Consider the following 25,871-nt stretch of genomic DNA (forward strand, 5'->3'; position numbering starts at 1 on the left):
ACATAAGTCCACAGTGCACATACATAAGTCCACATAATAGTTCACAGTATACATATAGTCTACATAAATTGTATACAGAACAGTCAAGTCCACATACAGTCTACAGACCACAATAGACATAGCACAGTCTACATACCACCGACCATAGTATACATACCACAGTACGAGGATCTTCTGGAAGCCTGCGGTGAAGGCGGCTGGAACCCCTCTGGAAGCCAGCGGCAAAGCAAACAGGAACCCTCTGGAAGCCGGCGGCAAAGCCAGCAGGAACCCTCTGGAAGCCAGTGGCGAAGCCACAGACCCTCTGGAAGCCGGCAGCAAAGCTGGCTGGAACCCATTGTAGGCCAGCAGCGAAGGCTTGGACCCTCTGGAACCCGGCTGGAACCCACTGGGGGCCGACGGTGAGGGCTTGGACCATCCGGAAGCCAGCGGTGAAAGCAGGGACCATCTGGAAGCTGGCAGTGGAGGCTCGGACCCTCTGGAAGCCGGCTGGAACCCACTGGGGGCCGACGGTGAGGGCTTGGACCATCCCGAAGCCGGCGGTGAAAGCAGGGACCATCTGGAAGCCGGTAGGAACTTGATGGAGGCCAGTGGCGAAGGCTCGAAAACTCTGGAGTACACAGACCAAAGTATGAGTACACAGCATGCAGACCACAGCAGGAAATACATAGAACGAATGCTGAGTACACAGTGCAAATACACAGTACCAAGTACACAGACCCTCTGGAAGCCAGCGGCGAAACTGGCAGGAACCCACTGGAGGCCAGCGGCGAAAGCTCGGAACCTCTGGAATACACAGTACGAGTACACAGCATACACACAGACCACAGTACGAATACACAGTATGAGTATACAGCATACATACAGACTGCAGTATCAATACACAGTACGAGTACATAGCATACATGCAGTCCACATACCACAGTAAAAAAGGATTGAATCCTCTGGAAGCCAGCGGCGAAACTGGCAGGAACCCACTGGAGGCCAGCTGGGAAGGCTCGGAACCTCTGGAAAACACAGTACGAGAACACAGCATTCACGCAGACTACAGTACAAGTACACAGACCACAAAACTAGTACACAGTTGTGAGTGAGAATTGAGGAAGAGAAAAAGAGACGAGAGAAATTACTGGCTAATCAGGCACACACGTTAATTATTCTGTATATTTGTGTACGTTTTGTATGGTAAATAATTTCTGAGAGTGATGTATGTGAATTGTGTTTGTTGCAGTTTTCACAGTGCTCCGTAACTTTCAAAGAGAGAAAATAAATTGATTGTGGACATCAGTAAGAGGCGTGATTCCTTTAACCAGAGTAGATACAGTGAAAATGTGTCCTAATCCATCACAAGGCTTCAGAGTTTCTCATCCGACTACGGCTAAGACGAGTGGCAGTGCTTACATCCTGCAGCAAGCTACAGGCTGCAGCAAGCTACAGGCTGCAGCAAGCTACAGGCTGCAGCAAGCTACAGGCTGCAGCAAGCTACAGGCTGCAGCAAGCTACAGGCTGCAGCAAGCTACAGGCAGTGGTGCTACACATCCTGCAGCAAGCTACAGGTTTCGGTGGGCAGCAGTGCTTCTCATCCTGCAGCAAGCTACAGGTTTTGGCGGGCGGTGGTGTTTCTCATCCTGCAGCGAGCTACAGGCATCGTTGCTACACATCCAGCAGCAGCTGCAGGTTTCAGCGGACACGCCGTGGAGCAGTTTCGGGCTACAACGTGAGTCCTCAGGTCAGACTGCAATTATTATGCCTCAGGAAATCGATGGATAGAACATAAACTACCGTTTAATCTCGACAAACAGGAGTAAAGGGATCCTGAACATCAAAAAAAAAAAAAGGGAAAAAAAGGGGTCTATTGAATGCTTTAAAAATAACTGCTATTGTTTTGCCAAAAAGACTGCTCAATATTACTTGATTTCATCAAGTTGGGAAAGTTAATTTCAGGTACTAACTACATATTAAGGTGTCACTTTTGAGTGAAAGTTCAAAATGTCTCAAAATGGTGATAGTCAGTCTAATGTCATGTCACAAGGGCAAGATACAGGAGAGTTAGATGAGGAAAAAAAGAAAATCCTCTCGTGAAAGACGATTAACACCTAAAATGCAAGAACTGAAAGAGTAACAGTTAATTCAAAATAAGAAATTTAAAGTAACATATGAGAAATGGAAAAATATAAAGGAGGTATTAAGCTGGTTTAGATCCTACCTATCTAACAGAACTCAGTTTGTACATGTTAACGATGAATCCTCTTTGTACACCAAAGTGAGCTATGGCGTTCCACAAGGATCAGTACTTGGTCCAATTCTATTCATTTTATATCTGCTTCCTCTTGGTAGCGTTATTAAAAAATATGACATTAATTTTCATTGTTATGCGGACGATGTTCAGTTATACTTATCCTTTAAACCTAACGCAACCAACAAAATTTCTAAACTTCAAGCTTGTCTGCAGGATGTTAAAATATGGATGACTCGTAACTTTCTGCTGCTCAACTCAGATAAGACTGAAGTTATTGTACTGGGTCCTAAACATCTTAGAAAACATCTAGTCAATGATACTGTTATTTTAAATGACATCTCTTTAACTTCAGCCCTCACGGTCAGAAATCTTGGTGTTACTTTTGATCAGAATTTATCATTTGACTCTCACATTAAAGAAATCTCAAGAACTGCCTTTTTTCATCTGCGTAACATTTCCAAAATCAGATCCCTTCCATCTCTAAAGGATGCTGAAAAATTAATTCATGCATTTGTGACTTCACGACTTGACTACTGTAACTCTTTACTGTCGGGTTGTCCGAGTAAGTCACTAAGGACACTCCAATTAGTTCAAAAACACTGCTGCCCGTGTCCTGACTGGGACGAGAAAAAGAGACCATATCTCTCCTGTCTTGGCTTCTCTACACTGGCTCCCAGTAACTGCTAGAATAGATTTTAAAGTTGTCCTCCTAACATATAAAGCACTACATGGTCAGGCACCCTCATATCTTTAGGACCTTATAGTTCCCTACCACCCAAATAAGACTCTGCGATCCCAAAATGCAGGCTTGCTGGCTGTGCCTAGAGTATTAAAAAGTAGTATGGGAGGCAGGGCTTTTTGCTATCGGGGCCCAACTTCTCTGGAATCAACTCCCAATTCAAATTCGTGGGACAGATACTCTCTCTATTTTCAAAAATCGACTTAAAACATTCCTTTTTAAAAGAGCATATAATTAGGGATCTGAGTATGGTATCTTATCTTTTTATTTTTTCCTCAAATTGATTTGTTTTTAACTTGGCCTAATTTTATTTGTATGATTGTTTTTTTGTTTTATCACTGCTATTGTTTTGTTGTCACTGTGTATTTTTACTGCCTGACTGTTGATTAATACTGTTTTTAATTGTTTGATGATTTGTTTAAAGCACCTTGAGATGCATTTCATGTATGAAAGGCGGTATATAAATAAAATTATTATTATTACTCGTACAAGGTTGAAGCAAGAGTGCTCTGAGGGCGCCATGTATGATATGTTGGATAGAGCTGAGAAGCTTGGTTCCCAATTAAAGGAGCTGTACGATACCATCCGACTCCAAACTACACCAAGTCAAGAAATTTGGAGGAAAGTTGATGCATGCTCAGCTGTGACAGCAGACTTACCGCAATTAATGAGTACGCCTCACTGGAGGAGGAGATGAGTTTGATGCTCAGGCAGAAAGATCAAGGTTACGCATGCTACTTGATAACGACTATGCTAGGTCCATATATGGATCCGCAGCCTCCAGAGTTACTGCACGCAGCTGCCACCATTCTGACCATCTCTCAGAGTCACCTAGCATTTCGGCTAAGAGGGCAGAAACAGCTGCTCAGTTGGCTGCAAAGAGAGCTGAAATTGATATGGAAGCTGCCATTGAAGCAGGTGAAAATCAGAGAGACATTGATGTTATTCAAGCAAACTAAATGTTTACACTGAAGAAGAGACAAAAGGAAAGGATGGATCATGCAGTCCTGTATGCAGCAAAGTTAATGATACGAACCCACTCACTCACTCCATCCCAGGCCAAGAACAGCAAGCTGTAAAAAAAAATGAGACATCCCTAGTCCAGGCATTACAAGAGTCATTAGCTCTCACTCGCCTTCCAACCCCAGAACCTACCGTATTCTCAGGTGATCCTTTGAAGTTCACAGAATGGAGTACAAGCTTTAAAGCTCTTATAGAAAGACGATGCTCTAATCCTGCAGATAGGCTGTTCTACCTGCAAAAGTACATAGCAGGGGAAGCTAAATCTTTTCTTGAGGGCAGCTTCTACAGAAAAGACGAAGAAGCCTATCAACAAGCATGGAATAGGTCGAACGCCAGATATGGCCATTCCTTTGCAGTGCAACGGGCTTTCAGAGAGAAGCCAAGGATCGGTGGAAAAAGAGTGTCAAGCTGAGAGAATTCTGTGATTTTCTCCAAACATGTAGTAATGCCATGTCCCATGAAGAGTTTACAGGTTCTGAACGACTGCGAGGAGAACCAGAAAGTGCTGGTCAAGCTTCCTGAATGGGTGACATCCAGGTGGAATTGCGTCACAGAGCAGCTGGATCAAGGCCGTGACTATCCAAGCTTTCATGAGTTTGCTTCATTTGTCGCTAAAGAGGCACATATTGCATGTAATCCAGTGTCATCCTTACATGCTTAAAGGCACTCTGCAGAGACACCAGCAAGAGAGATGAAGCGCTCAAAAGCGAATACGTTTGAAACAAATGTGAAGGCCCCAGTTTCATCGAGCTCCACATCCAAACCAGACCTTAATGAAATCCGGTTGAAAGATGCTGGAAAATCAAAGCAATGGAGCACACCGCTACAAAACTCAAACATAAGCAAGTGTATTTGCTGTGGAGAAAACCACTCCATACATAGATGCAAAAAGCTAACAAATGTCTGCAGGAAAAGAAAAAAAATTATACATGAAAATAAACTGTTTTGTGTGTCTGAGAAAAGGTCACAATTCTAAAGACTGTAGAAACAGAGCCATGTGTGGAACAGGCCCGGACTGGCCATAGGGAGAACCGGGAGTATTCCCGAAGCGCCGGCCTATGATTGGCCTGCTGGCCTGCATCTCTCTCTCTGGTACCTGCTGCGGTGTGTGTGTGTGTGTAGCGAGTGGACCGGGAGAGGAGATGAGGCTTCGTCGATGATGGACCCTAACCCGGGTAAAAAAAAAGAGGAAAGGCAGTGCCGAGAGGGAGAGAGAGAAGAAAAAGAAAGGCGCTGGAGGATGACGCGGCCAAATGCCTAAAATTGACTAATTTATCCCCCATCTCCCATCAAGGGGTTTACCACCCCAGGAAACCAGACAAGTTTCGGGTTGTTTTCGACTGCTCTGCAAAGTACAAAGGCACCTCATCAAATGATTATCTGCTAACAGGACCCGATCTTACAAACGGTCTCACAGCTGTACTGTGCCGTTTCCGTAAACATCCCATTGCAGTCATGTGCGATGTGGAAAAAATGTTCCACAGGTTTCATGTCAGCAAAGAAGATAGACTATTTGCGGTTTCTCTGGTGGGAAAACGGGGATACAAACTCAGAACCCACAGAATACCGTATGAAGGTGCACCTGTTTGGAGCATCATCTTCCCCTGGATGCGCCAATTATGGCATGAAACACCTCGCTAGTCAAAATGAGAAAGAGTGCCCCTTGCAGCTAGCTTCATCAGGAAGCATTTCTACGTCGATGATGGCCTCATAAGCGTGAAATCGGTTGGTGAGGCAATTGAGTTAGTGAAGGAAGCCCAAGTTGTGTGTGCTAAAGGACAGTTGCACCTTCACAATTCCTTTCAAATAGCCGAGAGGTACTAGATTCCATTGACATTGCAGAACGCGCTGTGGAGATAAAAAATGTTGATCTCAACCATGATGACTTACCAGTGCAAAGAGTGCTAGGTGTAAGATGGAACATTGAAAGCGACAGCTTCTCCTTTAAGGTGATACTTGATGAGAAATCAGCGACATGACGAGGGATTCTTTCAATCGTGGCCTCTTTATACAACCCTTTGGGGTTTCTAGCTCCATTTATCCTTGAAGAAAAAAAAGTACTGCAGGAGATGTGTCAGAGAGGTATGGGGTGGGACGAACCACTACTGGATGAAGGATTTGGAAAACCTTGAGAAGATCAAGATTCCAAGATGCTTCATACCTGATAGCTTTGGTGAGGTCCAGAGAGTTGAACTGCATAATTTTTCTGATGCGAGCAGTCAAGGATATAGCCAGTGCTCTTACATCAGGTTGTTGAGCAAAGAGAAAGTGCAATGCTCCTTGGTCATGGGTAAAGCGAGAGTCGCGCCAACCAAAATAGTCACAATACCAAGGTTGGAGCTAACTGCCGCAGTAACCTCAGCAGCCGTAAGCAACATGTTAAGGGAGGAGCTGGAGCTCACGATCGATGAGGAATATTATTGGACAGATTCTCAAGTGGTTCTTGGCTACATCAATGAAGCACAAAGGTTTCATGCTTTTGTTGCGAACCGTGTCCAGAGAATTCGAGAAACCACTAACAAGACAGTGGCACTACGTCGACACAGGAGAGAATCCGGCTGACGACCCCTCCAGAGGCCTCAAGGTGGCCGACCTCATCAACTCAAATTGGCTCTCTGGTCCTAAGATTTTATGGGAGAGAGATAACCACAAACCAGGTCACATCAGAGCTGTTGGTGGGAGATCCGGAGGTGAGGATTACACAGGTGCTGAAAACTGAGGCTATAAGGCAGTTTGACATCCAAGGACACCTGTCAAGGTTCTCAAGATGGACCACAGCGCTCAATGTCATTGCTTGTATCTAGCGGTTGGCTAAGAGAATCAAGACCACGGAACCTTTAAAAAGGTGGAAGAGAGAAGGCAAGCCGCACTGACTCATTAAGCTTGCGCAACAAGATGCCTTCCAAGAGGAGTTGGACATGCTCAGTGAGAAATCAGGAAAGCTACCTTGCAACCACCAACTCAGCTTGACCCGTTTCTCCAAGATGGTATAATGAGAGTGGGAGGAAGACTGAGAAAGGCATCTGCGCCTTTTGAGTTGAGACACCCAGTAATCCTTCCTAAAGATGGCGCTGTCACAAACCTCATCATTGCACATCATCATGATAAAATACAACACCAAGGCAGAGGACAAACTCTCAATGGATTAAGAGCCAACGGTTACTGGATAGTGCGTGGAAGTAAAGCTGTAGCCTAATACATCAGGCAGTGTGTATGGTGCAGGAGGGTGCTTGCACCGCCAGAGGAACAACGGATGGTGGACTTACCGAGTGACCGTGTTGATCCTACACCACCATTCACTTACTGTGGCATGGACTGCTTCGGTCACTTCCATACCAAGCAAGGTCGTTAGGAACAAAAACGGTACGGCCTCCTCTTCACATGTCTTTGTTCCAGAGCAGTGCATATAGAAATGTTGGAGGATATGACGACCGATGCGTTCATCAATGCCTTCCGATGCTTTGTCGCTATCCGTGGAACTGTTAGACACATTAGATCGGACCAGGGCACTAATTTCGTGGGAGCAAGAAAGGAAATGGCAAAGGCTCTGAAAGAACGCAATAAGGAAAGAGTGGCTGCATACCTGGCAGACAATCAGTGTGACTTCCAGATGAATACGCCGCACTCAAGTCATGCTGGAGGCGCCTGGGAGCGCCAAATCAGGACAGCGAGAAGTGTATGAGCACAGTCCTTGCCAGCAGTGCTGGAAGGGTGGACGATACATCCTTAAGGACATTCCTTTATGAAGCTATGTCCATTGTAAACAACCGCCCACTCACTGTCGACAACATCAGTGATCCCACAAGTTTGGAGCCACTCACGCCAAATCGCTTGATCACAATGAAATCTTCTGTTCCACTCCCTCCATCGGGAAAGTTCATCAAGGAAGACCTGTACACTAAAAAAACGGTGGAGAAGGGTTCGATACCTGTCAGAGCAATTTTGGCACGGATTGAGGAAGGAATACCTATCAAACATTGCTCTATGACAGCGATGGCATGCGCCAAGCCGTAACATGGATGTGGGTGATATTGTAATCATCAAAGAAGAGGACGTCCCTCGCGATGAATCGAAAATTGCTAAGGTTGTTGAAGCACGTGAAGATGATGGTGGACTGGTACAAAAAGTGACAGTGCAAGTTGGAGAACGAAAGTTAGGAAAAGGGGGTGAACGCCTCAACCAGCCATCCATCGTTCAAAGACCCATTCAGAAGCTAAAAGGGGGAAAGATTAGTCATTGATTAAATGTCTCCTTTAAGCTAAAAGTGGTCATTAGCCGCTTCAAGGGACGTCCCCTTGAAGCGGCTGAGCTGCAAGCAGCAACAGAGCGCAGCAGAGCCAAGTTTGAGATAACTTGCACTACAAGGAAAGTGAAAAAAGGAGAAAAAGACAAGTGAGAGGAAATGGGGAAACCTAGAACAAACACCAGGTCGGAGAATAGCGCCGAAGCTGAGTCAATGTTGGACGCTATGAATGAAAGACTGGCGGCGATGAGAGAGGAGCTTAAGGAAAGCATGACCGAAATCATGAAGAAGATGGAACCTCTCCAAAAGGTGATAGCTGAAATCAAACAGCTCCAGGAAGAGAATGCAAAAAAAGACCAGCTGCTAAAGGAGCTGGGGAACAGAGTGGAGGAGCTGGAACAGCAGGGAAGACTCAATGAGGTGATTGTGACTGGCCTCAAAATTAAGCATCAGACATACGCAAGGGCGGCTGCGGCTGCGGCCAACCGGTCGTCGGAGCCTGATGAATCGGATACCAAATCTGTGGAGAAGCAGGTGTCTGAGTTCCTGGCTGACAAAGACATCGATGTGGATTTCAACAATGTGGAAGTATGTCACCTCTTACCCCGGAGGAAAGAGTCTGGAACGCGAGCTGTCGTGCTGAGATTCACCAATAGAAAATACAAGACAGCACTGCTGAAGCAGGGCAGGAAGCTCAAAGGCTCGGATGTCTACATCAACGAGAATCTCATCAAAAAGAATGCTGACATCGCCAGAAAAGCTCGCCAACTGAAGAAAGGGGGCAAGATTCACCACACCTGGACGGCAAACTGCAGAATCCACATCAAAACAAATGGATCTTCAGCAGAAGAAGTCATAATAATACAAATCAGGAGTGAGGACGAACTGGAGAAATTCAACAATTAAGGTATGGCTCACGAACACTCCATAACTACAGCACAGCAAAGGTCAAGGGTTTTTACACAGACTAAAAAGATGATGGAAATATCAGAGAGGATTGCTGAGCATGAAAGTGAGGAGCTGATTACAAATCAACATGTGAACCACACCTTAACAGACCCGAATGAAGGAATTGACCCGGATAATCACTTCTACTTTAACATGACTGAGAAATGCCAGTGCTACACTGAAGATCAATACAACGAGAGCATTGAGATGGATGGGAAACTGTCTAATTCACTTTAATAGCAGGAGTCTATAGACCAACTTCAACCACATCAAGGAATACCTAACATCACTTCAAAAATCCTTTCATCATTGCGGTGTCGGAAACATGGATTAATGAAGACGAAGGCACAGATTTTTGCCTTGATGGATATAAACTTGTTTGTGTTAACAGAAGAAACAAAGGTGGAGGAGGAGTGGCCCTGTTCATTGACAATAACATCAAGTATGAGACTGTACAAAATATGTCTAAAGCTGTTGAGCACTTAATGGAATGTGTGACAATTGAAATCTGTGACAAAAGGTAGAAATATAGTGGTAAGCAGATTCAAAAATAGAAGATATCAATGAATGTGTGGGAGGAATAATCTCAGAAACTAGCCAAAAGAGGGTTTTTATCTGTGGTGATGTAAATATTTACTTACTCAACCCAAAACAAAATACAGTGATTGATGAGTTCACTAATATGATGTATACGATGGGCTTACAACCTCTCATTACACGACCAAGCAGGATCACAACACACAGTGCTACTCTAATCGATAATATTTTCACTAATATTATATTATATTATATTATATTATATTATAGGGAATGACATAATAAGAGGACTACTGATAAATAATACAAGTGACCACCTACCAATCTTTGCCATCTATGACTGGAAACACACTGAGACAGACACTGAACAAAAACACATATAGAAGGGTCAGGACTGAAGAAGGAATGAATACACTGAAAAATGAACTACTGAGGCAAAACTGGAACAATGTTTACAATGAAACAGATGTGAATGGTGCATATGATTCCTTTTTGCAAGTATTTAAAACGCTGTATAACAGACACTGTCCTGTGAAAAAAAGACAAATCAAAATAAGGAGGGGAAACCATGGCTAACAAACATTGCTAAATGCCTGCAGGAAGAAAAACACCCTGTACGGACAGTACATAAAATTAAGGACGGACCAGTCAGAAACGAGAAACAAACTAAATGGCATCCTAAATGATCACAAGAAAGAATACTACAGTAATCTACTAGCAGAAAACAGGAACTATACCAAAAAACTATGGGATACTCTAAACGATGTGATCAAGAATAAAAATACAAAACCTAGCTACCCTCCCTACTTCAAGGATAATACCATGAAGGAAGATAACATGAGAATCATAGCAGAAAGATTCAACAACTTCTTTGTTAATGTGGGGCCAGATCTAGCCAAGGACATTCCTGACTCATCCCTACACTGGGACCACTTTGATAAGGACAGAGGCAGAAATCCCAGCACAATGTTTCTCACACCAGTGAAGGACATAGAGATTAGACACCTGGTCAACAAATGCGTAGCAAAAACATCCACTGATGTCAATGACCTCGACATGAAGCTAATTAAGAAAGTATTAGATGGAATCATTTCACCTCTAACACATCTGCAACCTGTCATTTCAAACTGGGACATTTCCCACCAAAATGAAGTTGCAAAAGTTGTGCCACTGTTCAAGAAAGGTGACATACACGAAATTACTAATTACAGACCAGTCTCAATACTGCCACAACTGTCAAAAACTCTAGAGAAACTATTTAACAATAGGCTAGACAACTACATCAACAAACACAATCTGCTATACGATAGCCAATATGGATTCAGAAGAAACCACTCGACTGCTCTAGCTTTAACCGAGTCTGTGGAAATCATTACTGATGCTGCTGACCAAAAACTACATTCAATAGGAATTTTCATAGATCTGAAAAAAGCATTTGACAACATTAACCACGATATTTTGATAGCTAAACTGGAGAGATATGGTATTAGAGGTATAGTACTGGAATGGGTCAAGAGCTACCTACACAAGAGATCCCAATATGTTAAAATGGGTGATAACACAATAACTTGCTTGGACATAGTTTGTGGGGTCCCACAGGGGTCAGTTATGGGTCCAAAGCTGTTTATACTATATATAAATGACATATTAATTTCAGAATATTGGATACTTTGCATATTATTCGTAGATGATACTAATATTTTCTGTTCTGGGGATGACTTGAACCAATTAGTGGAAACAGTCAATAATGAAATGGCCAAGCTTCATATGTGGTTTGATATAAATAAACTATCACTAAATCTAGAGAAAACTAAATACATGCTGTATGGGAAAAAAGGCTACAAGAAGAGTATTAACATTCAAGTTAATGGAGTGAATATTGAAAGGGTTAGTGAGAACAAAGTGCTGGGAGTGATTATCGATGACATGTTAAGTTGGAAGCCATACATAAGACACTTAAAAAGTAAGCTGGCCAGGAGTGTGTCCATACTTTGGAAGGCACAAAAACTACTAAATCAGAAAGCACTTTATCTGTTGTATTGCGCACTAGTCTCTCCACACCTACAATACTGTACAGAGGTTTGGGGACACACTTATAAAGGCAACACACATGCCCTGCTAATACTCCAAAAAAGAGCTTTGAGAATTCTACATTATGCCAATTACAGGGAACATACAAATCAATTATTTATCAAATCAAAAATACTCAAATTATATGATTTAATAAACCAATTGTACCCAAACAATAGCTGACATTGAAAAGCACAAATGTCAACTTGTGTGAAGAACTCAGCTGACTCCTGTAAATCGAGACACTAAGGAGAATCAATTGGTCCATGATGGAGTTGCTAAGCTGGTCACTGAATGCGATTGACAGACTGTTCTCAACAAGGCGTGTGGGTTCTGGTGAACCTACATGCCCGGACCGGACCTTCCTACCTTCCTATCGGAGTCAGGAATTGAGACTCTAAACGACCCGGACTGATTTGAATACTCCAGCCCTCGCGCTGGGTATCTCCTCCCACACTATGCCAGCTACCTTACTAGCTTACTTGTAAGGTAATTGGCATAGTGTGTAATCTTAGCTGCTGGCATGAGAGACCAGACCTGAGAGCACCAAAACGTTATCTGCAGTAAAGCAATCACTACTTTGTTTTGGAGCTGGAGACAGGGGTTACCTGCTACATGTCTGCTGTGCTACTATCAGTTATATGCAGGCACGGACACAGAAAAGTTGCTTTGCGTTGTGTATTGCCCGTTGCCATGGTCATGCGATGCCATCCTCACGTCTTCCTCCTGGCAGGAAGAGGTGGGAGGCGCATGCAGTAGGGAAAGGCACTCAAACCGGCCGCTTAGAGCAGGCCTGTGAAACTGGTGTGTAAAGAACCCTGCTGTGCTTAATCCTACGTTTTTTTCGACCAAAGCATGTTACTATCATTTCATTTAGACCATTTAGTCACCTTTAAAGGACACAACAGAACAGTACTCAGAAATCACCATTAATCATCTAATGAAGAGTGTAAGTGTATTTCACATCTCCATTTGTGCTAATCAAAGGTAATTTGGTGGGAGTGTAGCTGACGCTCGCCATAGCATCTATGTGTTACCATGGCAACACCAAAGTTGGGTTGATATCACATTTGACTTCTGAATAATTATTATTATTATTATTATTATTATTATTATTATTATTATATGATGAAACCTAAATGCAGTTTAATTCATGGTTCTGCTGTCAGACTTGAAATGTATGAAATGTTTAAGTTAAAATAGTGGTGAGAGATTACTTCCTGTCGGACTAACATAAGATGTGAGCTGGAAGTTGTGAGTGAGAATTGGGGAAGAGAGAAAGACGAGAGAAAACTGTCTACTACTGGCTAATCAGGTGCACACGGTAATTATTCTATACATTTGTGTACGTTTTGTTTGGGAAAATAATTTCTGAAAGTGATGTATGTAAAATGTGTTTTGTTGCAGTTTTCACAGTGCTCCGTAACTTTCAAAGAGAAAATAAATTGGTTGTGGACATCAGTAAGAGGCGTGATTCCTTTAACCAGAGTAGATACAACAAGTACATAGCATACATACAGACCACAGTACGAGTACACAGACCACAGTACATGCAGTCCACATACCACAGTATACATACCACGGAACATAGTATACATACCACAGTAAAAAGGATTGAATCCTCTGGAAGCCCGCAGCGAAGGCGCGGACCCTCTGGAAGCCGGCGGCGAAACCGGCAGGAACCCACTGGAGGCCAGCTGGGAAGGCTCGGAACCTCTGGAATACACAGTATGAGTACACAGCATAAATACAGACCACAGTATGAGTACACAGATCACAGAACAAGTATACAGTACGAATACAGAGGAGACAACACGCAGACCACGGTACAAACAACAAATACACAGTACGAGTCCACAGCACAAAATACACAGCAGGAAATGCATAGAACGAATGCTGAGTACACAGTGCAAATACACAATACCAAGTTCACAGACCACAGTATGAGTTCACAGCATACATGCAGAGCACAGTACGAGTATACAGCATACATACAGACCACAGTACGAGTACACAGACCACAGTACATGCAGTCTACATACCACAGTATACATACCACGGAACATAGTATACATACCACAGTAAAAAGGATTGAATCCTCTGGAAGCCGGCAGCGAAGGCGCGGACCCTCTGGAAGCCGGCGGCGAAACCGTCAGGAACCCACTGGAGGCCAGCTGGGAAGGCTCGGAACCTCTGGAATACACAGTATGAGTACACAGCATACATACAGACCACAGTATGAGTACACAGATCACAGAACAAGTATACAGTACGAATACAGAGGAGACAACACGCAGACCACGGTACAAACAACAAATACACAGTACGAGTGCACAGACCAAAGTACGAGTCCACAGCACAAAATACACAGCAGGAAATGCATAGAACAAATGCTGAGTACACAGTGCAAATACACAATACCAAGTTCACAGACCACAGTATGAGTTCACAGCATACATGCAGAGCACAGTACGAGTATACAGCATACATACAGACCACAGTACGAGTACACAGACCACAGTACATGCAGCCCACATACCACAGTATACATACCACGGAACATAGTATACATACCACAGTAAAAAGGATCGAATCCTCTGGAAGCCGGCAGCGAAGGCGCGGACCCTCTCGAAACCGGCAGGAACCCACTGGAGGCCAGCTGGGAAGGCTCGGAACCTCTGGAATACACAGTATGAGTACACAGCATACATACAGACCACAGTATGAGTACACAGATCGCAGAACAAGTATACAGTACGAATACAAAGGAGACAACACGCAGACCACGGTACAAACAACAAATACACAGTACGAGTCCACAGCACAAAATACACAGCAGGAAATGCATAGAACGAATGCTGAGTACACAGTGCAAATACACAATACCAAGTTCACAGACCACAGTATGAGTTCACAGCATACATGCAGAGCACAGTACGAGTATACAGCATACATACAGACCACAGTACGAGTACACAGACCACAGTACATGCAGTCCACATACAGTATACATGCCACGGAACATAGTATACATACCACAGTAAAAAGGATCGAATCCTCTGGAAGCCGGCAGCGAAGGCGCGGACCCTCTCGAAACCGGCAGGAACCCACTGGAGGCCAGCGGCAAAGGCTCGGAGCCTCTGGAATACACAGTAAGAGTACACAGCATACATACAGACCACAGTACGAGTACACAGCACAAAATACACAGCAGGAAATGCATAGAACAAATGCCGAGTACACAGTGCAAATACACAATACCAAGTTCACAGACCACAGTATGAGTTCACAGCATACATGCAGAGCACAGTACGAGTATACAGCATACATACAGACCACAGTACGAGTACACAGACCACAGTACATGCAGCCCACATACTACAGTATACATACCACGGAACATAGTATACATACCACAGTAAAAAGGATCGAATCCTCTGGAAGCCGGCAGCGAAGGCGCGGACCCTCTCGAAACCGGCAGGAACCCACTGGAGGCCAGCTGGGAAGGCTCGGAACCTCTGGAATACACAGTATGAGTACACAGCATACATACAGACCACAGTATGAGTACACAGATCACAGAACAAGTATACAGTACGAATACAGAGGAGACAACACGCAGACCACGGTACAAACAACAAATACACAGTACGAGTGCACAGACCAAAGTACGAGTCCACAGCACAAAATACACAGCAGGAAATGCATAGAACAAATGCTGAGTACACAGTGCAAATACACAATACCAAGTTCACAGACCACAGTATGAGTTCACAGCATACATGCAGAGCACAGTACGAGTATACAGCATACATACAGACCACAGTACGAGTACACAGACCACAGTACATGCAGCCCACATACCACAGTATACATACCACGGAACATAGTATACATACCACAGTAAAAAGGATCGAATCCTCTGGAAGCCGGCAGCGAAGGCGCGGACCCTCTCGAAACCGGCAGGAACCCACTGGAGGCCAGCTGGGAAGGCTCGGAACCTCTGGAATACACAGTATGAGTACACAGCATACATACAGACCACAGTATGAGTACACAGATCGCAGAACAAGTATACAGTACGAATACAGAGGAGACAACACGCAGACCACGGTACAAACAACAAATACACAGTACGAGTGCACAGACCAAAGTACGAGTCCACAGCACAAAATACACAGCAGGAAATGCATAGAACGAATGCTGAGTACACAGTGCAAATACACAATACCAAGTTCACAGACCACAGTATGAGTTCACAGCATACATGCAGAGCACAGTACGAGTATACAGCATACATACAGACCACAGTACGAGTACACAGACCACAGTACATGCAGTCCACATACAGTATACATGCCACGGAACATAGTATACATACCACAGTAAAAAGGATCGAATCCTCTGGAAGCCGGCAGCGAAGGCGCGGACCCTCTCGAAACCGGCAGGAACCCACTGGAGGCCAGCGGCAAAGGCTCGGAGCCTCTGGAATACACAGTAAGAGTACACAGCATACATACAGACCACAGTACGAGTACACAGCATACACGCAGACCATAGTAGGAGTACACAGACCACAGTACATGCAGTCTATATACCACAGAACATAGTATACTTACCACAATAAAAATGCACAGGCCACAGTATGACTACACAGACCGAGTACACGGGTACGAACACCAAATCGCAGTAAGAGTACACCAACCACAGTAAACAGTACACCGCATACCACAGTGTACATACCTCAGACCACAGAACAAGTACACGGTACAAATACCGAGTACACAGACCAAAGAACTAGTACACAGTATGAATATCGAATACACAGTACCGAGTACACAGTCCACAGCACGAAATACACAGACCAGGGACCACAGTAGACAGACCAAAGTACAAATATACAGTAAGAGTACACAGCACGCAGATCACAGCACAAAATACACAGTACGCGGACCACATTACGAAATACACAGCATAAACACAGACTGCAGCTTGTTCTTCATGTGCAGCTGTTTGTTAAACAGGTAACAGACAGAAAATCACAGGTGCTGTTTAAACAAGTCCACAGCACAAAATACACAGCCCACAGCACATAGCACACAATATGCAGACTGCAGCACAAAATACACAGCAAGCACAACAGTCAAGCAAAACTTTGTCGTCTTTTCAAAGATTTTTAAAAACGGGTATAAAGAACAGGATTGTAATGTAGGACAGTAGCTGAAATAATGCAAAGTACTAACTGGAAAATAAATCATATTTTAAGCCATCCCTGAATCAAGTTGATTTCCAAGTGCAATGTTATGCCCCTGGTCTAGGGGAACCCAGGACATAACTGGATGGGAATCTACCCATTCTTTTCACTCCAAAAGTCAGTGTCACAGAGGAGTCACATTAAAGAAGCATTTATTTTGCTTCAGAGGGAGAACAAGGCTAACACAACAAACAAAATCCGTTTACCCGAACTTCCTGCCTCAAATCAAAAATATAAAGACAAAATCTTCCCTCACTCCTAAATCAGTATAAACAGGAGAAAAATGGGTTATCCAAAGAAAAAGGCTTCTCCCTCCTACTATGCTAACACACAAGTAGTCTATTAATGAATTAAAAAGGACAGGTAAAACCAAATTCAACCAGTTCAGGCTATGAAACACCTTGAAAAACCTTGAAAAACCTTTTTTCAGTCAAATACAGCTTATGCTACTGTACAGTGCAAAAAGAGACTTCTCACTCAAAATTGACATAAGCCAGTTTTCACCCTTAATGAATTAAAGGACAGGTAAAACCTTGTTTGTCATGAAATTGATCCAAATTCAACATTCAGGCCAGGAAACTTGCTTGAAAAACCTTTTTTTCAGTCAAATACAGCTTATGCTACTGTACAGTGCAAAAAGAGACTTCTCTCGCTCTGAATCACTCAAAATTGACATAAGCCTGTTTTCACCCTTAATGAATTAAAGGACAGGTAAAACCTTGTTTGCAATAAAAGATCCAAATTCAACCAGTTCATGCCAGGAAACTTGCTTGAAAAACCTTTTTTCAGTCAAATACAGCTTATGCTACTGTACAGTGCAAAAAGAGACTTCTCTCGCTCTGAATCACTCAAAATTGACATAAGCCTGTTTTCACCCTTAATGAATTAAAGGACAGGTAAAACCTTGTTTGCAATGAAAGATCCAAATTCAACCAGTTCATGCCAGGAAACTTGCTTGAAAAACCTTTTTTCAGTCCAATGCAGCTTATGCTACTGAACAGTGGAAAAAGACTTCTCTCGCTCTGAAACACTCAAAATTGACATAAGCCAGTTTTCACCCTTAATGAATTAAAGGACAGGTAAAACCTTGTTTGCAATGAAAGATCCAAATTCAACCAGTTCATGCCAGGAAACTTGCTTGAAAAACCTTTTTTCAGTCAAATACAGCTTATGCTACTGTACAGTGCAAAAAGAGACTTCTCACTCAAAATTGACATAAGCCAGTTTTCACCCTTAATGAATTAAAGGACAGGTAAAACCTTGTTTGTCATGAAATTGATCCAAATTCAACATTCAGGCCAGGAAACTTGCTTGAAAAACCTTTTTTTCAGTCAAATACAGCTTATGCTACTGTACAGTGCAAAAAGAGACTTCTCTCGCTCTGAATCACTCAAAATTGACATAAGCCTGTTTTCACCCTTAATGAATTAAAGGACAGGTAAAACCTTGTTTGCAATGAAAGATCCAAATTCAACCAGTTCATGCCAGGAAACTTGCTTGAAAAACCTTTTTTCAGTCCAATGCAGCTTATGCTACTGAACAGTGGAAAAAGACTTCTCTCGCTCTGAAACACTCAAAATTGACATAAGCCAGTTTTCACCCTTAATGAATTAAAGGACAGGTAAAACCTTGTTTGCAATGAAAGATCCAAATTCAACCAGTTCATGCCAGGAAACTTGCTTGAAAAACCTTTTTTCAGTCAAATGCAGCTTATGCTACTGTACAGTGCAAAAAGAGACTTCTCTTGCTCTGAAACGCTCAAAATTGACATAAGCCAGTTTTCACCCTTAATGAATTAAAGGACAGGTAAAACCTTGTTTGCAATGAAAGATCCAAATTCAACCAGTTCATGCCAGGAAACTTGCTTGAAAAACCTTTTTTCAGTCAAATACAGCTTATGCTACTGTACAGTGCAAAAAGAGACTTCTCACTCAAAATTGACATAAGCCAGTTTTCACCCTTAATGAATTAAAGGACAGGTAAAACCTTGTTTGTCATGAAATTGATCCAAATTCAACATTCAGGCCAGGAAACTTGCTTGAAAAACCTTTTTTTCAGTCAAATACAGCTTATGCTACTGTACAGTGCAAAAAGAGACTTCTCTTGCTCTGAAACGCTCAAAATTGACATAAGCCAGTTTTCACCCTTAATGAATTAAAGGACAGGTAAAACCTTGTTTGTCATGAAATGGATCCAAATTCAACCAGTTCAGGCCAGTTCAGGCCACTTGCTTGAAAAACCTTTTTTCAGTCAAATGCAGCTTATGCTACTGTACAGTGCAAAAAGAGGCTTCTCTTGCCCTGAAACGCTCAAAATTGACATAAGCCAGTTTTCACCCTGAAATGCCAGATTGTAGTGCAGCTGAGTTACTTACAACTGGTTTAGGTCACAAACAAAACACTGGTCAAACCAGACACTGGTCCATGTTGGAAGTGGAAGATTGGTGGAAAGGGAGATTGCAGTAAGCCGGTGGTTTAAAAAGGGCTGCTCTCCTCCCTCTGACCAATCCCATGTCAGCAATCAAGCTGAGCAAGCCAATCAGCAGGTCCAACCTGCTCTCAATCAGAAACACACACAATCACACAGAGACTGCTCACACACAACACTGAGGAGGAGATTAAGATCAGCAGCAAATGAAAAAAAAAAAAAACACAATCATGACTCAGGGTCACAACAGTAGGCCTAAACTATATTCACTATATATTTAATCACATAAATGTCTGAACTGATTACACTTAAATTGCAGACACGTGTTTGCTTTTATCACTATTGTCACTACTATTTGATCACAGGTAGGCCATATCCATGGACACCGCAGGAAATCGGTGTTGGGCTGTCGAGGTCATAAAACAGCCGTCATCAGAAACGGACATTGCTTCACGTGACGCTGCAGATGAAAGGACGTCTCACTTGTATTCAAACAGATTTCTTTGGTCCTCTCTCCTCCTGTGGTTTCCTCGGGTCTCTCCCTGAATCCTTGGGGGCTGGACTAAGACACAAGGAAAGGACGCAAGAAAGGACGCAAGTGAGTGAAACGTGGATGCAATTTACTGGCCAAATTGGGGCCCTAAGCAGAATTTTATTTTGAGGCCCCCCCTCCCCATTACAAAATGACTCTTTCAACAATGGAACAAGCCTTTTACAGATTCACACGTCTGCATTTTCTGGATGCAAAGTCATCAATGAGGTCATCATATGACAGCTGCTGTGCCACTTCTGAGTTGATGCTTATGATATCCAGGCCACTCAAGCGTTCTTGCGCCATTGATGAGCTTCAGTTTTTGCTCAGCAAAGGAAAGAAACTGTAACAGGGAGAGTTACTGGAATGGTGCTAGCCAAATGCAATTAATGCAAATACGACTACAACTAATAATAATATGCATTATGATTTGATTTGATGATATTTCTATATTTAAATATTTTTATGTACTTATTTATACATTTAGTAATTAGGTTCTATATTCACACTGCTGTTTGCTGCTGTAACGCTTTAAATTTCTCCATTGTGGGTCAAATAAAGGATTATCTTAATTTATCTTATTTTATCTAATCTTATACTGTTATGAATTAAATTCACCAAGAGATGGCGACATTTTACCTCCATAAAAACAGCCCAAAACTTCTACTGATAGCATAGATTGATAGGCTATAAACCTGAGCCAACATATGACCACCAACTGGTCAATTAACCGCTCCTTTTTCAACAGAGGTGAATGTAGATGCAGTTAACAAGACATTCAATAAATGATAATCAGGGCCGCTGGAAAATTTAATCTCCAGTCCACATCTAGACAGAATTATCCTCTCTTCTGTCTCATGATTAGCATGCTAGCAGCTGGGGTGTTTATGCCACAAAGTTTTCTTTTTTATTTCCACAACATACCCACCTTCAAGTGAAGCACGAGCCTCCTCTTGTTTAGACTTTGTCTTTCTTTTGCTTGCTCCCGATTCATATTGCCATTTGGAGGCCATCTCTCCACCTGCATACAACTGCCTGTTGGCGCATCTGACCGCTGATTGGTAAGATGCTGCGTGCTGTCAATCGTTGCGGCAACGTGCGCCATGTCAGATTACTCGTCTCTTTTTTTTTCTCTCCTGCCTCGGGCTGACTCGGTGCTCTATGTGCCTCATGGCAGCGATGCGCATCCTTTGCACATTTGCAGAGAATGCGCCCCCTTGTGCAAAATGGGGCCCCCCACGGATCATGGGGCCCTACGCACAGCGCGTGTTCTGCGTTTAGGGAGGGGCGGCGCTGGCAATTTAGGTGAAATGGGATGCACTTCTGCTGTGAACGGTTGTCAAGCTGTCTAGGGAGGGAACTCAGAACTGCATTGTAGGTGGGTGATAGGTAATGTCGTAGACCACCTCCTCTGTTCAAAGATGGTTGTTCCAGTTTGACATAGATGGACTCTTTTACTCCTCTTTCAAAACATCTGTCTTCTCTGGACAGGATGTTTACATTGTTGTCCTCAAAGGAATGATTTTTCTCCTTCAGATGTAAGTGGACAGCAGAGTCTGGACCTGAGGAGTTGGCCCTCCTGTGTTGTGCCATTCTTCTATGGAAAGGTTGTTTTGTTTCCCCAAACAGTATTATTTAGTTGTAAAGCCTGAAGCTGCTCCTCTGTCACTAACATAGTTTATAACTCCATGGTATCATAAACTGTTTGATATAAATAATCTAAATTCAAATATACTGTTATATCCCACATTGTTATTTATTCAACTGAACATCACCCTGAAAGTTTTAGTGTAGCACAGAGTGTAGAAGATCAATTGACTACTGTGTTGTTGTTTTTCTTTACTTTTTCTACAAGTGGAGTTTTGTAGTGTATTCCTGTTAGTCATTATATTTCATATGACTTTGTGCTCAGAATGCCGAAAGGCCTTGAAATTGTAATTTCCTAGAGAAAGATATCTGTATACAGTAATTGATAAAATAAAATAATAATAAGTATAACCAGTATAATAATACTGGACCAGTACTGAGTGATAAACCTACACTTGAAACAAAGATAATGATGATGGAATTAGTAAAGCTCATACCAACAATTGGAAAGTGTGTATGTTGCAGCTGCAGGTGTGCCACTGGAAGCACAATGACATCATGACTTGTAACCAGGCCACTCTTGTCCAGGTTCCCAAGCCTCCTCTGTACACCTCACAGCTCAACCGAGAGAGGCGTCACCATCAGAAGCAACGCTTAGCACAAGAAGCTCAGGTGTGATCCACATTAAATATTGATCGTTTATATTTTTTGCCTTGATGACAGGATGAGATAAACGGTGTTTTGTAGGCTAATGCTCACTGACAATGGACCTTAAATCTAGGCAAGCAGAAGTTCAAGTTTGTTATTGCTCAACACCTGTCATTGTTCACAGAGGGGATTTTGTTTCTGAGTCACTTTCTCTGTCAGGATGTAATTGGAATTCCAACTGATGGCCCTCTAAATTGATTAATTTGACGAAAGTTTAACAAACTTTTCTCCCAGCACATTTGTTTCACATGTCAAACAAAGAAGAAAACAAATGAGTGACATGAGTTTGTTTGTCTTGCTGTTATTATTGTAAAGTCTGTCCACTTTGTCCATGCAGATGGTCCAGACTTAAATAGCCCAGTTTGAGATGAACAGGGAGAAACTGGTTACTTATGGCTTTGCTTCCTCATCAAGGCGAAAGAGAAAAAAAACATTTCCATGTTAACATTTAAGTAGAATTATGTATTTTTTTAATTTAGTTTAAGGAGTTTTATAGCAATATTTACAATCATACATTAGAAACATGACATTATGTTTGATTAGAATCTTTTTTATTCCAGTGGTCAGCCCTTGCCTGGAGACTTTGCTCTTCCTGGCAGCAGTCAGGGCTGTGACGCCTGTTCAGAAAGCAGCTGTACCAGGAGCGGAGAGAGAAGGATTTTCAGGAAGCTCTGGAGAGAGAGGTGGTGAGATAGGATGAATAAGGAGGAAAAGAAATCCTCTCTATTGTCACTTCGTATTAAGCATATTAAGCACAGGCTTGACTGTGCAGTATCATCAACAGGGTGTTAGGTATTATGAAGAGAGAGAGAGGGGCAGGAGGCATAGTAAGACTATATGACCCATTACATGAACAATTATATGTTTATGCTATGTTTATGTTTAACAGCAATAACAAATTTAGTTAAGAATGCACAGATACTTGCATAAACACTGTTGGGACCCACAGATGAAGTCATTCATTGTGGATTTCAAAATGGACTCTGAACTGAACTCAGTGTCCCAGAATTCCCCATTCTTCACACCTAGGTGCAAAATTCAGCTTTGAGCTACTATTGGTCAGGGTGACAGACCCCCCTCTGATCAGAGAGTCAAAACTCCAGCGCCTTCCTTTGTTCTCTCTCTTCTCCACAAGCTCTCTTCTCCTCGCGCCTCTCTTCTCCTCCAACTTCTTATCCTCAAGGGCTCCTCTCCATCTCCCCCCCCCACGGGGCTGCCTGCCCTCAAGATCTCTTCTGGGCCTAACAGCTGTGGAGAGCTGCAAGCTTCATTTGCAGCAGGCCCAAAGAACTTCTCCTCACTGCAGCGACACCAGGTCCTGCCAGTATTCCTGATCAGTTAGCACCAGCAGCTGCGACGCAAAGCTTGCCAGCTAACTTCACAATCTGAGGAACATCAAGCAAGTTAGCACTGAGCCGCTATCCCTGCAAAGGAAAGGAGCGAACCGTTTCCTCCTCTGCCGACTTTCATCAGTCCTTGCACAGCAAGAACAACATTCAACAATGGAATCCCAACGTTCTCCTGCAACCACCAGCACCTTTTCTTCAAAGACTGGTAACGTTGAACTGGGCTTAGATAGCATAGCATAGCACGGCTAAGCACAGGACTTTAAACTCTGGTTGATGTAATGCAAATGTGTTCAATTTATGTGTGTCCACTGTTTGAGTGTTATTGTGATCTCAGGTCAGGTTACTGGTAGTTTGCTTTCCTAGACGGCTAATTTGACATTAGTCGAATGATGCTTCACACAGACTCAGGGTCTTTGCATGCAACAAACCATCTTCTATAACCTGGCATCACGTCACACACACACACACACACACACACACACACACACACACACACACACACACACACACACACACATTCCTTAAGCCTGGAGCATATCACACCCACATGTGATATCAGTGACCACCATTGTTTCTTTGTTCTGCCAGACACACACTCACACACACACATACACATACACACACACCTGTATATAGTACATGTTAGTTAGTGTGTTTTCATCTTTGTGTTGAATAAAAGACTTTTTAACCCACATGTTGTCTATTTAATATTGTACAAGAGTGAATGTTGCCAACCTCTACTCTGTCAAGAGCTCCAAAATCCTTCGACCATTACTAGCTGTTATGGTGATATTGGTTGTAGTTATTAAATTAATTATTAATCAGAGTTACAAACAGTTTAGTACCTTTCCTGAGACTGATTTGGTGAATTGGCTATATTTTCCCTTCTTCAAGGGTGGTGCCCCAAGGTGATCTAATGTAAATTGGATCTTATTAGTAATCATAATTAATAATTGTCCCTGATAATCATTAATTATTATTGATAGCCAAATTTAACCCAAAACTCTTGCATGACATTATGGTGCCTCGTGTGATGTGAGCACAACAACACTTTGCAAAGGATGATGGCTACAGTTAAGCACGGTTTCAGTGTTAAATACACAGTATGCTCGTCTTCATTTGTCCAACAATCCTAGAGCAGATTGTCGAGCAATTAAGTGTCAGACTCTGCGGTTATTTTCCATTTTCCAACTTTTTTAGGAGATTTAGGGAGAAAATCACACAATCAAACGTACATCCATACTAGCAGTTTAATGAGTTATTAATTATGGTGTGTCCATTGACAAACTAGGGAGATGATAAAAATATTCCTTTCTTTTTACTGAAACCTTTAAAGGAAAAGTTCACTCTAAGTCCGGTGTAGTTTCTTATTCCTCAAAGTGCAGCTGGAGACCCGCGGGGGTACCCTCCGGCAGCAATAATCCATATAACGAGCGTTAATGGCGTCCGAAACGAAAAGGTCCATAAAACTACAGAAAAACTTTGTAATATTCCTCCATACTGCTCGTCCGCTGCAATCCAAGTGTCCTGAAGTGGTGACATCCAGAGTTTACTCGAAACAACGTCATTTAGTACATTTTTCTAGCCTAAACAGTCACTATACTAAATTTGTTTGGAGGCATGCTCCCGCGTTCACGCGAGTCTCCCTCACAGCGTTTGCACTACGGAAGCCGTGCCAAACAAAATCAACGAGACTCGCGATAGATACACACCTGTAGTTACATCCTCCATTAAACCTCAACTAGTGTTCACCCAAAGGCATGCGGGAGACTCCAAGGTCAACTGGAAGAAGTTTCTTTGGTCTGATGAGACCAAAATGAATCAGACTAGATGCTATGTTTTGCAGACACCAAACACTGAACATCACCACAAACATACCATCCCCCCTGTGAAGCATGGTGGTGGCAGCATCATGCTGTGGGGAGAGGGTTTAATGAATGAAGCAAAATATAGGGAAATCCTGGAGGACATCCTGATGCAGTCTGCAACTACTACTTGGGAGAAGATTTATTTTCCAGAAAGACAATGACCTGAAGCAAACAGCTAATGCAACACAGAAATGGTTTAAAGACAACAAGGTGAATGTTCTGGAGTGGCCCAGTCAAAGCCTAGACCTCAGTCCAATAGAGAATTTGTGGTTGGACTTGAAAAGGGCTGTTCACACCCGACCCCCATTCAACCTCACAGAGCTTGAGCAGTTTTGCAAAGAAGAATG

General features: G+C 42.8%; 1 protein-coding gene across 1 annotated transcript; it reads right to left on the reverse strand.

The window, feature by feature from the left end:
• Positions 1 to 72: 72 nt before the first annotated feature.
• LOC311253632 (uncharacterized protein) lies at positions 73 to 6,289 on the reverse strand (the record flags this gene model as incomplete). Its single annotated transcript, XM_084384149.1, has 3 exons — positions 73 to 610; positions 708 to 786; positions 6,246 to 6,289. The coding sequence occupies 3 exons, from the start codon at positions 6,287 to 6,289 to the stop codon at positions 101 to 103; spliced, it is 633 nt and encodes a 210-aa protein (XP_084240275.1). The 3' UTR covers positions 73 to 100.
• Between the last annotated feature and the right edge of the window lie 19,582 nt (positions 6,290 to 25,871).

This window comes from Pagrus pagrus (assembly GCF_965226575.1).
Source record: "Pagrus pagrus genome assembly, contig: HAP1_SCAFFOLD_27, whole genome shotgun sequence".
NCBI classification, from domain to species: Eukaryota; Metazoa; Chordata; class Actinopteri; order Spariformes; family Sparidae; genus Pagrus; species Pagrus pagrus.